The 13,560-nt window shown below is 47.8% G+C and overlaps 1 protein-coding gene and 1 long non-coding RNA gene across 2 annotated transcripts in view; both read right to left on the bottom strand.

Annotated features, from left to right (window-relative positions):
- LOC115188723 (E3 ubiquitin-protein ligase HECW2) overlaps nucleotides 1-2,379 on the bottom strand; it is a 54,332-nt gene extending 51,953 nt beyond the window's left edge. Inside the window, exon 1 of the mRNA XM_029747474.1 lies at nucleotides 1,948-2,379. Coding sequence (XP_029603334.1) covers nucleotides 1,948-2,317 — 370 coding nt within the window. The 5' untranslated portion in view covers nucleotides 2,318-2,379. The remainder of the gene's footprint in view (nucleotides 1-1,947) is intronic.
- Nucleotides 2,380-3,095: 716 nt separating this feature from the next.
- The window catches only part of LOC115188763 (uncharacterized), a 26,888-nt gene continuing 16,423 nt past the window's right edge, over nucleotides 3,096-13,560 (bottom strand). The window contains exon 2 of the long non-coding RNA XR_003876594.1: nucleotides 3,096-3,472. This is a non-coding gene — a long non-coding RNA (uncharacterized LOC115188763). The remainder of the gene's footprint in view (nucleotides 3,473-13,560) is intronic.

Below are 13,560 nucleotides of genomic sequence, written 5' to 3'. Positions count from 1 at the left end.
CTTCCCTCCTCTTCCCCTCCTCCTCTTCTCCTCTCCTGTCCTCCCCTCCTCTCCTCTCCTGTCCTTACCTCCTCTTCCCCTCCTCCTCCTCTCCTCTCCTCCCCTCCTCTCCTGTCCTTCCCTCCTCTTCCCCTCCTCCTCTTCTCCTCTCCTCCTCCTCTCCTCTCCTCTCCTTCCCTCCTCTTCCTCTCCTCTCCTGTCCTCCCCCTCCTCTCCTCTCCTGTCCTTCCCTCCTCTTCCCCTCCCCTCCTCTCCTCTCCTGTCCTTCCCTCCTCTTCCCCTCCTCCTCCTCTCCTCTCCTGTCCTTCCCTCTCCTCCTCTCCTGTCCTTCCCTCCTCTTCCCCTCCTCCTCCTCTCCTCTCCTGTCCTCCCCTCCTCTCCTCTCCTGTCCTCCCCTCTCCTCCTCTCCTCTCCTGTCCTCCTCTCCTCTCCTGTCCTTCCCTCCTCTTCCCCTACCCTCCCCAGTAGCCTTGCTACTGTTATTTTACTGCTGCTATTTAATTATTTGTTACTTTTATTTTATATTTTTATATTATTTACTTAACACTTATATTTCTTAAAACTGCATTGTTGTTTAAGGGCTTGTAAGTAAGCATTTCACTGTAAGTATTCGACAGATGTGACAAATCCAATTTGATTTGATATGAAATAGTCAAGGGGTCTGAATACTTTCTGAAAGCACTGTAGCTAATACACACACACACATTATGCACACAAACACAACATTTGCCAGGAGAGGATACACACACACACACACACACACACAGTGATTATCTCAGCCTGCCTGGCTGAGGTCCAGTGTATTCATCACATGCACTTTCTCACTGCTCATCACGTAGTGCCCCCAAAACACACACACACACACACACACACACACACACACACACACACACACACAGCACCAGGGATAAGTAATTAAACTTGATCGTCAGGGTGAGAAAAGGAAAGCGACAGCGATATGAGAAAGAGAGGAGGAGGGGAAGAGGAAGGAACGGAAGGAGGTGGGAGGCGAGGGGAGAGGAGGGGAAGAGGAGAGGAGGAGAGGCAAGGGGAGGAGGCGAGGGGAGGGGAGGAGGGGATGAGGAGAGGAGGAGGTGAGGCAAGGGGAGGAGGTGAGGCGAGAAGACAGGAGGGAAGAGGAGGAGGGGAAGAGGAGAGGAGGTGAGGCGAGGGGAGAGGAGGTGAGGCGAGGGGGTGAGGCGAGGGGAGAGGGGGTGAGGCGAGGGGAGAGGAGGTGAGGCGAGGGGAGAGGAGGTGAGGCGAGGGGGTGAGGCGAGGGGAGAGGGGGTGAGGCGAGGGGAGAGGAGGTGAGGCGAGGGGAGGCGGTGAGGCGAGGGGAGAGGAGGTGAGGCGGCGAGGCGGTGAGGCGAGGGGAGAGGAGGGGGGGAAGAGGGGAGAGGAGGTGAGGCGAGGGGGTGAGGCGAGGGGAGAGGAGGTGAGGCGAGGGGAGAGGAGGTGAGGCGAGGGGGTGAGGCGGGGGGAGAGGAGGTGAGGCGAGGGGGGGCGAGGAGGTGAGGCGAGGGGAGAGGAGGGGGGGAAGAGGAGAGGAGGTGAGGGGAGGGGAGAGGAGGAGGGCAGCATGATCCAATGCTCTTATAATCTCAGGTGATGCTGACGTAGTGCTTTCACCTCACTACTCCATCCTCACCCTACCTCCCTCCCTCCCCCCATCCTCACCCTCTCACCCTACCTCCCTCCCTCCCCCCATCCTCACCCTACCTCCCTCCCCATCCTCACACTCTCACCCTACCTCCCTCCCCCCTCTCATCCTCCCTCCCTCCTCTCTTCCCCGTCCTTGGTCTCCATTGAGGATCTTGTTCTATGATTGATTTGTGTGTTTTTAAAATGTGAAGGTAGCTAAATGAATGTCCAACTTTCTGGGACAATAAAGGACCCCCCTACACCTTCTTCCTCTGAAGATGGTCTAGTCCTCCCCCCGTGTCTCACCGATGTGGTAGAGTCCGATCCAGTCCGTGGCGTCCACTTCCTCCTTGATGTCCCAGTTGATGATCAGGTTTTGGCCCCGCCCCATCGTGAACTCGTATGTCGACGCAGTCAGCGATGACCTGCTCTCCGAGGTCACCAGGTCCGTGTCGCTATTGGCCCTTTGTAGCCCGCCACCATGACCCTCTCCATGACCTCCGACCCCTGACCGTTCACCAGCTGACCTTTCCCCGCTGTGACCCCTAGGGCCAATGCCATCACCGCCCTGGGCTGAGAGGGAGCGCAGGTTTTCAGGGCTGAGAGTGTAGCGCATGTGGGGGTTGCGCCTCCTCACCACCAGGAGATGCTCACGAGCAGTGGGAGTGGTCGTCATGGTGACCACAGGGGAGGAGGGAGGAGGGGACTGGGGGTGAGAGGGGTGGGGGTGATGGTGATGATGGGGGGAGTGGTGGTGATGGGAGGGGGAGGAAGGGTGGGGGCGGGGGCGGGGGGGGAGGACAGCCGTGGCGAGGGAGGGGCGAATGGTGGAGGTTGAGCAGGGGAGGGGGGAGAACCGTGGGCCTCGCCCAAAGCTGGAGCCAGAGAGGAGGGCCACAGGCCAGGTGGCCACAGCACAGGGCCAGAGACAGCCTGGTAGAGCCTACTAGAACCTAATAGAACACACTAGAACCTAATAGAACATACTAGAACCTAATAGAATGTACTAGAACCTAATAGAATGTACTAGAACCTAACAGAACATACTAGAACCTAACAGAACATATTAGAACCTATTAGAACGTACTAGAACCTAATAGAACATTCTAGAAGCTGACGCGCTAGCTACGGTCAGTAGAAGCCTCTAGATTCAATACTACAGTCTGGATCCAACAAGCAGCCAAGCCCAGACACAGGTCAGAGGTTAGCTAACACATCTGCACTTGTAAGGAGGTTTTCCCTTGCCATTCCCTTGCCTGCTCTTTGGAAGTCAAAAATAGGTTTACTAAGGTGACTACTGTAAAGCACTTTGTGAGAAATGTTGTTGTAAAAAGGCTTTTATGAATAAAGTTTGATTGAGTGATTGTGGAATTTGAGGCCTGTGATCCAGTCTTCCTATTGGTTGCGCTGTCTGGTCAGCGCTGGTCCAGCCCAGTTTCACTCACATCAGAACATTTAGCTTCACTTCAACACACAGTGGAGTACAACTGGAGTGGTTCAAGATTTCAATCTAGGGATGGGCTGTACCATGGCTCTTACATACAGGCCCTGAGGCTGCATGTTGGGAGGGGGGAGAGAGAGGGAGGGAGGGGATGAGGGGGGGCGAAGCTCCTCTCTCCCCCTCGTCTGTTTGGGGAGGGGTGGAGAGGAAGGATGTTGGATTGTAGTCTGGTTGGAACTAGGGTGGTCTGGGGTAGGATGTAGAGGTTGGCCAACTCTCCAGACCAATGTCTTGTCTTCTTCCAGGTGGAACAGAAAGGGGTGAGAGGGGGGAGAGAGGGAGACTGCAGGCCTGAGGTGGTGGTGGAGGTGAAGAAGGGAGGTTGGACACCTGTGAGAGGAGAGAGAGAGAGGGAGGGGGAGAAAGAGGGAGGGGACGTCAGAGATATAGCATAACGCCCAGGATCAACCAATGACAGGAGAATGACAGGAACAACAGAAGCATAGTTTATCAGACTTGGTCACCATCATTGGAACGGCAGCCCTAACAGAAGCTAACCCCAGCTTCTTAATCAATGGCAGCCCTAACACTTGATTTGGAACAGAACAAGCTAACCCCAGCTTCTTAATCAACAGCAGCCCTAACACTTGATTTGGAACAGAACAAGCTATACCCAGCTTCTTAATCAACAGCAGCCCTAACACTTGATTTAGAACAGAACAAGCTACCCCAGCTTCCTAATCAACAGCAGCCCTAACACTTGATTTAGAACAGAACAAGCCTACCCCAGCTTCCTAATCAACAGCAGCCCTAACACTTGATTTAGAACAGAACAAGCTAACCCCAGCTTCTTAATCAACAGCAGCCCTAACACTTGATTTGGAACAGAACAAGCTAACCCCAGCTTCCTAATCAACAGCAGCCCTAACACTTGATTTAGAACAGAACAAGCTATCCCCAGCTTCCTAATCAACAGCAGCCCTAACACTTGATTTAGAACAGAACGAGCTAACCCCAGCTTCCTAATCAACAGCAGCCCTAACACTTGATTTAGAAGAGAACAAGCTAACCCCAGCTTCTTAAATCAATGGCAGCCCTAACACTTGATTTGGAACAGAACAAGCTAACCCCAGCTTCTTAATCAACAGCAGCCCTAACACTTGATTTAGAACAGAACAAGCTAACCCCAGCTTCCCAATCAACAGCAGCCCTAACACTTGATTTAGAACAGAACAAGCTAACCCCAGCTTCTTAATCAACGGCAGCCCTAACACTTGATTTAGAACAGAACAAGCTAACCCCAGCTTCTTAATCAACAGCAGCCCTAACACTTGATTTAGAACAGAACAAGCTAACCCCAGCTTCTTAATCAATGGCAGCCCTAACACTTGATTTAGAACAGAACAAGCTAACCCCAGCTTCTTAATCAACGGCAGCCCTAACACTTGATTTAGAACAGAACAAGCTAACCCCAGCTTCTTAATCAACGGCAGCCCTAACACTTGATTTAGACCAGAACAAGCTAATCCCAGCTTCTTAATCAACGGCAGCCCTAACACTTGATTTAGAACAGAACAAGCTACCCCCAGCTTCCTAATCAACAGCAGCCCTAACACTTGATTTAGAACAGAACAAGCTAACCCCAGCTTCTTAATCAACAGCAGCCCTAACACTTGATTTGGAACAGAACAAGCTAACCCCAGCTTCTTAATCAACAGCAGCCCTAACACTTGATTTAGAACAGAACAAGCTATACCCAGCTTCTTAATCAACGGCAGCCCTAACACTTGATTTGGAACAGAACAAGCTATACCCAGCTTCTTAATCAACAGCAGCCCTAACACTTGATTTGGAACAGAACAAGCTAACCCCAGCTTCTTAATCAACAGCAGCCCTAACACTTGATTTAGAACAGAACAAGCTATACCCATCTTCTTAATCAACAGCAGCCCTAACACTTGATTTGGAACAGAACAAGCTAACCCCAGCTTCTTAATCAACAGCAGCCCTAACACTTGATTTAGAACAGAACAAGCTTCCCCAGCTTCTTAATCAACGGCAGCCCTAACACTTGATTTAGAACAGAACAAGCTAACCCCAGCTTCTTAATCAACAGCAGCCCTAACACTTGATTTAGAACAGAACAAGCTAACCCCAGCTTCTTAATCAACAGCAGCCCTAACACTTGATTTGGAACAGAACAAGCTATACCCAGCTTCTTAATCAACAGCAGCCCTAACACTTGATTTAGAACAGAACAAGCTAACCCCAGCTTCTTAATCAACGTCAGCCCTAACACTTGATTTAGAACAGAACAAGCTAACCCCAGCTTCCTAATCAACGGCAGCCCTAACACTTGATTTAGAACAGAACAAGCTAACCCCAGCTTCTTAATCAACAGCAGCCCTAACACTTGATTTGGAACAGAACAAGCTAACCCCAGATTCCTAATCAACAGCAGCCCTAACACTTGATTTAGAACAGAACAAGCTAACCCCAGCTTCCTAATCAACAGCAGCCCTAACACTTGATTTAGAACAGAACAAGCTAACCCCAGCTTCCTAATCAACAGCAGCCCTAACACTTGATTTAGAACAGAACAAGCTATCCCCAGCTTCCTAATCAACAGCAGCCCTAACACTTGATTTAGAACAGAACGAGCTAACCCCAGCTTCCTAATCAACAGCAGCCCTAACACTTGATTTAGAAGAGAACAAGCTAACCCCAGCTTCTTAATCAATGGCAGCCCTAACACTTGATTTGGAACAGAACAAGCTAACCCCAGCTTCTTAATCAACAGCAGCCCTAACACTTGATTTAGAACAGAACAAGCTAACCCCAGCTTCCCAATTAACAGCAGCCCTAACACTTGATTTAGAACAGAACAAGCTAACCCCAGCTTCTTAATCAACGGCAGCCCTAACACTTGATTTAGAACAGAACAAGCTAACCCCAGCTTCTTAATCAACGGCAGCCCTAACACTTGATTTAGAACAGAACAAGCTAACCCCAGCTTCTTAATCAACAGCAGCCCTAACACTTGATTTAGAACAGAACAAGCTAACCCCAGCTTCTTAATCAACGGCAGCCCTAACACTTGATTTAGAACAGAACAAGCTAACCCCAGCTTCTTAATCAACGGCAGCCCTAACACTTGATTTAGAACAGAACAAGCTAACCCCAGCTTCTTAATCAACAGCAGCCCTAACACTTGATTTAGACCAGAACAAGCTAACCCCAGTTTCTTAATCAACGGCAGCCCTAACACTTGATTTAGAACAGAACAAGCTAACCCCAGCTTCCTAATCAACAGCAGCCCTAACACTTGATTTGGAACAGAACAAGCTATACCCAGCTTCTTAATCAACAGCAGCCCTAACACTTGATTTGGAACAGAACAAGCTAACCCCAGCTTCTTAATCAACAGCAGCCCTAACACTTGATTTAGAACAGAACAAGCTATACCCAGCTTCTTAATCAACAGCAGCCCTAACACTTGATTTGGAACAGAACAAGCTAACCCCAGCTTCTTAATCAACAGCAGCCCTAACACTTGATTTAGAACAGAACAAGCTTCCCCAGCTTCTTAATCAACGGCAGCCCTAACACTTGATTTAGAACAGAACAAGCTAACCCCAGCTTCTTAATCAACAGCAGCCCTAACACTTGATTTAGAACAGAACAAGCTAACCCCAGCTTCTTAATCAACAGCAGCCCTAACACTTGATTTGGAACAGAACAAGCTATACCCAGCTTCTTAATCAACAGCAGCCCTAACACTTGATTTAGAACAGAACAAGCTAACCCCAGCTTCTTAATCAACGTCAGCCCTAACACTTGATTTAGAACAGAACAAGCTAACCCCAGCTTCCTAATCAACGGCAGCCCTAACACTTGATTTAGAACAGAACAAGCTAACCCCAGCTTCTTAATCAACAGCAGCCCTAACACTTGATTTGGAACAGAACAAGCTAAACCCAGCTTCTTAATCAACAGCAGCCCTAACACTTGATTTGGAACAGAACAAGCTAACCCCCAGCTTCTTAATCAACGGCAGCCCTAACACTTGATTTAGAACAGAACAAGCTAACCCCAGCTTCATAATCAACAGCAGCCCTAACACTTGATTTGGAACAGAACAAGCTAACCCCAGCTTCTTAATCAATGGCAGCCCTAACACTTGATTTAGAACAGAACAAGCTAACCCCAGCTTCTTAATCAACAGCAGCCCTAACACTTGATTTGGAACAGAACAAGCTAACCCCAGATTCCTAATCAACAGCAGCCCTAACACTTGATTTAGAACAGAACAAGCTAACCCCAGCTTCCTAATCAACAGCAGCCCTAACACTTGATTTAGAACAGAACAAGCTAACCCCAGCTTCCTAATCAACAGCAGCCCTAACACTTGATTTAGAACAGAACAAGCTATCCCCAGCTTCCTAATCAACAGCAGCCCTAACACTTGATTTAGAACAGAACGAGCTAACCCCAGCTTCCTAATCAACAGCAGCCCTAACACTTGATTTAGAAGAGAACAAGCTAACCCCAGCTTCTTAATCAATGGCAGCCCTAACACTTGATTTGGAACAGAACAAGCTAACCCCAGCTTCTTAATCAACAGCAGCCCTAACACTTGATTTAGAACAGAACAAGCTAACCCCAGCTTCCCAATTAACGGCAGCCCTAACACTTGATTTAGAACAGAACAAGCTAACCCCAGCTTCTTAATCAACGGCAGCCCTAACACTTGATTTAGAACAGAACAAGCTAACCCCAGCTTCTTAATCAACAGCAGCCCTAACACTTGATTTAGAACAGAACAAGCTAACCCCAGCTTCTTAATCAACAGCAGCCCTAACACTTGATTTAGAACAGAACAAGCTAACCCCAGCTTCTTAATCAACGGCAGCCCTAACACTTGATTTAGAACAGAACAAGCTAACCCCAGCTTCTTAATCAACAGCAGCCCTAACACTTGATTTAGACCAGAACAAGCTAACCCCAGTTTCTTAATCAACGGCAGCCCTAACACTTGATTTAGAACAGAACAAGCTAACCCCAGCTTCCTAATCAACAGCAGCCCTAACACTTGATTTGGAACAGAACAAGCTATACCCAGCTTCTTAATCAACAGCAGCCCTAACACTTGATTTGGAACAGAACAAGCTAACCCCAGCTTCTTAATCAACAGCAGCCCTAACACTTGATTTAGAACAGAACAAGCTATACCCAGCTTCTTAATCAACAGCAGCCCTAACACTTGATTTGGAACAGAACAAGCTAACCCCAGCTTCTTAATCAACAGCAGCCCTAACACTTGATTTAGAACAGAACAAGCTTCCCCAGCTTCTTAATCAACGGCAGCCCTAACACTTGATTTAGAACAGAACAAGCTAACCCCAGCTTCTTAATCAACAGCAGCCCTAACACTTGATTTAGAACAGAACAAGCTAATCCCAGCTTCTTAATCAACAGCAGCCCTAACACTTGATTTGGAACAGAACAAGCTAACCCCAGCTTCTTAATCAACGGCAGCCCTAACACTTGATTTAGAACAGAACAAGCTACCCCCAGCTTCCTAATCAACAGCAGCCCTAACACGTGATTTGGAACAGAACAAGCTATCCCCAACTTCTTAATCAACGGCAGCCCTAACACTTGATTTAGAACAGAACAAGCTAACCCCAGCTTCCTAATCAACGGCCGCTGTTTAACCCTAAAACAGTAGCTACAGTGACCAACGGCGTATACAGAACTGATCTACCACTCTAATAAATATTGGACATGTATTTACTAGGTTGAGGGCTGTTGTTCCAGTTCCCCCAATAGCAACAGCAGACAAACCACAGATTGTTTCTTCACTGTAACAGGCAGCCACTGGGTGATGAGGGAGGGAGAGACCCACTGGAGAAAACCCACCTTGTATCACTCCTCTGTTAACACAGTGTTTCAGATCAACCTCCTTCTCTGTTAACACAGTGTTTCAGATCAACCTCCCTCTCTGTTAACACAGTGTTTTAGATCAACCTCCCTCCCTGTTAATACAGTGTTTTAGATCAACCTCCCTCCCTGTTAACACAGTGTTTTAGATCAACCTCCCTCTCTGTTAACACAGTGTTTCAGATCAACCTCCCTCTCTGTTAACACAGTGTTTTAGATCAACCTCCCTCTCTGTTAACACAGTGTTTTAGATCAACCTCCCTCCCTGTTAACACAGTGCTTTAGATCAACCTCCCTCCCTGTTAACACAGTGTTTTAGATCAACCTCCCTCCCTGTTAACACAGTGCTTTAGATCAACCTCCCTCCCTGTTAACACAGTGTTTTAGATCAACCTCCCTCCCTGTTAACACAGTGCTTTAGATCAACCTCCCTCTCTGTTAACACAGTGTTTTAGATCAACCTCCCTCTCTGTTAACACAGTGTTTCTCTCTTCCTCTAGACTGTGGTTACATTAGTACTAGCAGGCTACTGAGGAACATATTGATCTCTCTTCCTGTCTAGACTGTGGTTACATTAGTACTAGCAGGCTACTGAGGAACATATTGATCTCTCTTCCTGTCTAGACTGTGGTTACGTTAGTACTAGCAGGCTACTGAGGAACATATTGATCTCTCTTCCTGTCTAGACTGTGGTTACATTAGTACTAGCAGGCTACTGAGGAACATATTGATCTCTCTTCCTGTCTAGACTGTGGTTACATTAGTACTAGCAGGCTACTGAGGAACATATTGATCTCTCTTCCTGTCTAGACTGTGGTTACATTAGTACTAGCAGGCTACTGAGGAACATATTGATCTCTCTTCCTGTCTAGACTGTGGTTACATTAGTACTAGCAGGCTACTGAGGAACATATTGATCTCTCTTCCTGTCTAGACTGTGGTTACATTAGTACTAGCAGGCTACTGAGGAACATATTGATCTCTCTTCCTGTCTAGACTGTGGTTACATTAGTACTAGCAGGCTACTGAGGAACATATTGATCTCTCTTCCTGTCTAGACTGTGGTTACATTAGTACTAGCAGGCTACTGAGGAACATATTGATCTCTCTTCCTGTCTAGACTGTGGTTACATTAGCACTAGCAGGCTACTGAGGAACATATTGATCTCTCTTCCTGTCTAGACTGTGGTTACATTAGTACTAGCAGGCTACTGAGGAACATATTGATCTCTCTTCCTGTCTAGACTGTGGTTACATTAGTACTAGCAGGCTACTGAGGAACATATTGATCTCTCTTCCTCTAGACTGTGGTTACATTAGTACTAGCAGGCTACTGAGGAACATATTGATCTCTCTTCCTCTGGACTGTGGTTACATTAGTACTAGCAGGCTACTGAGGAACATATTGATCTCTCTTCCTCTAGACTGTGGTTACATTAGTACTAGCAGGCTACTGAGGAACATATTGATCTCTCTTCCTCTAGACTGTGGTTACATTAGCACTAGCAGGCTACTGAGGAACATATTGATCTCTCTTCCTGTCTAGACTGTGGTTACATTAGTACTAGCAGGCTACTGAGGAACATATTGATCTCTCTTCCTCTAGACTGTGGTTACATTAGTTCTAGCAGGCTACTGAGGAACATATTGATCTCTCTTCCTGTCTAGACTGTGGTTACATTAGCACTAGCAGGCTACTGAGGAACATATTGATCTCTCTTCCTATCTAGACTGTGGTTACATTAGTACTAGCAGGCTACTGAGGAACATATTGATCTCTCTTCCTGTCTAGACTGTGGTTACATTAGTACTAGCAGGCTACTGAGGAACATATTGATCTCTCTTCCTGTCTAGACTGTGGTTTCTCTTAGCAGTCTTACCATCTCCCTCTCACTTCCCCTCTCTCTCTCTGTCTCTCTCTCTCTATATCTCTCTCTCTCTCTGACTCTCTCTCTCTCTGACTCTCTCTCTCTCTGTCTAACTATCTCTCGCTCTCTCTCTCTCTCTCTCTCTCTCTGTGTGTGTAACTCTCTCTCTGTCTAACTATCTCTCTGTCTAACTATCTCTGTCTCTGTCTAACTCTCTCTCTGTCTGTCTAACTCTCTCTCTGTCTAACTCTCTCTTTGTCTAACTATCTCTGTCTCGCTCTATCTGTCTCTCTCTGTCTAACTCTCTCTCTCTGTCTAACTATCTCTGTCTAACTATCTCTGTCTAACTATCTGTCTCTGTCTAACTCTCTCTCTGTCTCGCTCTGTCTCTCTCTCTCTGTCTAACTCTCTCTCTGTCTGTCTCTCTCTCTCTGTCTGTCTCTCTCTCTCTGTCTGTCTCTATGTCTGTCTCTCTCTCTCTCTCTGTCTCTCTCTCTATCTATTTTCATCAATGTCATCTCTCACTCCCTCTCTCCAAAACAAGGTCTTCTGTTGCCATGGTAAATCTCATTACGCCAAACCAGACAAATAGGCACGCATGAACGCACACACAAACCCAGACACCCAGAGTCATAAAACGAACAAGAGTGCAGGCAGAAACACAACAATCTAAAAACACAACAACCAATCAATCCCTTTCTCTGTCACCCTCTCTCTCGTTCGCTCCCTCCCCTCCTCCCACACTCTGCCCATTCCCTTCCCGTCTGCTTCCCTCCCCTCCTCCCACACTCTGCCCATTCCCTTCCCGTCTGCTTCCCTCCCCTCCTCCCACACTCTGCCCATTCCCTTCCCGTCTGCTTCCCTCCCCTCCTCCCACACTCTGCCCATTCCCTTCCCGTCTGCTTCCCTCCCCTCCTCCCAACACTCTGCCCATTCCCTTCCCGTCTGCTTCCCTCCCCTCCTCCCACACTCTGCCCATTCCCTTCCCGTCTGCTTCCCTCCCCTCCTCCCACACTCTGCCCATTCCCTTCCCGTCTGCTTCCCTCCCCTCCTCCCACACTCTGCCCATTCCCTTCCCGTCTGCTTCCCTCCCCTCCTCCCACACTCTGCCCACTCCCTTCCCGTCTGCTTCCCTCCCCCCCCTCCCACACTCTGCCCATTCCCTTCCCGTCTGCTTCCCTCCCCTCCTCCCACACTCTGCCCATTCCCTTCCCGTCTGCTTCCCTCCCCTCCTCCCACACTCTGCCCATTCCCTTCCCGTCTGCTTCCCTCCCCTCCTCCCACACTCTGCCCATTCCCTTCCCGTCTGCTTCCCTCCCCTCCTCCCACACTCTGCCCACTCCCTTCCCGTCTGCCTTCACAGGCCTGCTATAAACAGGAGTAGACACATACAGCTGGAGGGAACGGGAGAGGCAGGACTGAAGGGAGAGCAGGGCAGGTGGTACACTAGAGTGCTGCTTATGTAAGTAGCTGATAGGTTGGACAGGGGAACAGAGGGTTCTGTCATGTGATTCTCTGATGTTCTTCACACAATGAGGAGGGAGAGAGACAGAGAGAGAGAGAGAGAGAGAGAGAGAGAGAGAGAGAGAGAGAGAGAGAGAGAGAGAGAGAGAGAGAGAGAGAGAAAGACAGAGAGAGAGAGTGTCTATAACTGCATGTATTACAAAGAAAACATGCTTGAGGAAAGAATGTATCTTGTGCAACATAATGGTAAGTGTGTGTATGTGTGTGTGTGTGTGTGTGTGTGTGTGTGTGTGTGTGTAAGTGTTTACATGTAAGGCTATATGATATGACATAGTAGCTAGCTGGGGTACACTGACTACCAACACAGATCACTAACACAACAGACAGTCTGACTACCAACACAGATCACTAACACAACAGACAGTCTGACTACCAACACAGATCACTAACACAACAGACAGTCTGACTACCAACACAGATCACTAACAAAACAGACAGTCTGACTACCAACACAGATCACTAACACAACAGACAGTCTGACTACCAACACAGATCACTAACACAACAGACGGTCTGACTACCAACACAGATCACTAACAAAACAGACAGTCTGACTACCAACACAGATCACTAACACAACAGACAGTCTGACTACCAACACAGATCACTAACACAACAGACAGTCTGACTACCAACACAGAACACTAACACAACAGACAGTCTGACTACCAACACAGATCACTAACACAACAGACAGTCTGACTACCAACACAGATCACTAACAAAACAGACAGTCTGACTACCAACACAGATCACTAACACAACAGACAGTCTGACTACCAACACAGATCACTAACACAACAGACAGTCTGACTACCAACACAGATCACTAACACAACAGACAGTCTGACTACCAACACAGATCACTAACACAACAGACGGTCTGACTACCAACACAGATCACTAACACAACAGACAGTCTGACTACCAACACAGATCACTAACACAACAGACAGTCTGACTACCAACACAGATCACTAACACAACAGACGGTCTGACTACCAACACAGATCACTAACAAAACAGACAGTCTGACTACCAACACAGATCACTAACACAACAGACAGTCTGACTACCATCACAGATCAGTTATCAAACAGAGAGAGTCAGTATCTTTCCTGCCTGGAGACCAGAAGGAACTAG

This window comes from Salmo trutta, unplaced genomic scaffold (assembly GCF_901001165.1).
Source record: "Salmo trutta unplaced genomic scaffold, fSalTru1.1, whole genome shotgun sequence".
Lineage (NCBI taxonomy): Eukaryota > Metazoa > Chordata > Actinopteri > Salmoniformes > Salmonidae > Salmo > Salmo trutta.
The sequence above is the reverse complement of the archived record's forward strand: the minus strand, read 5'-3'. Positions and strand labels throughout refer to the sequence as shown.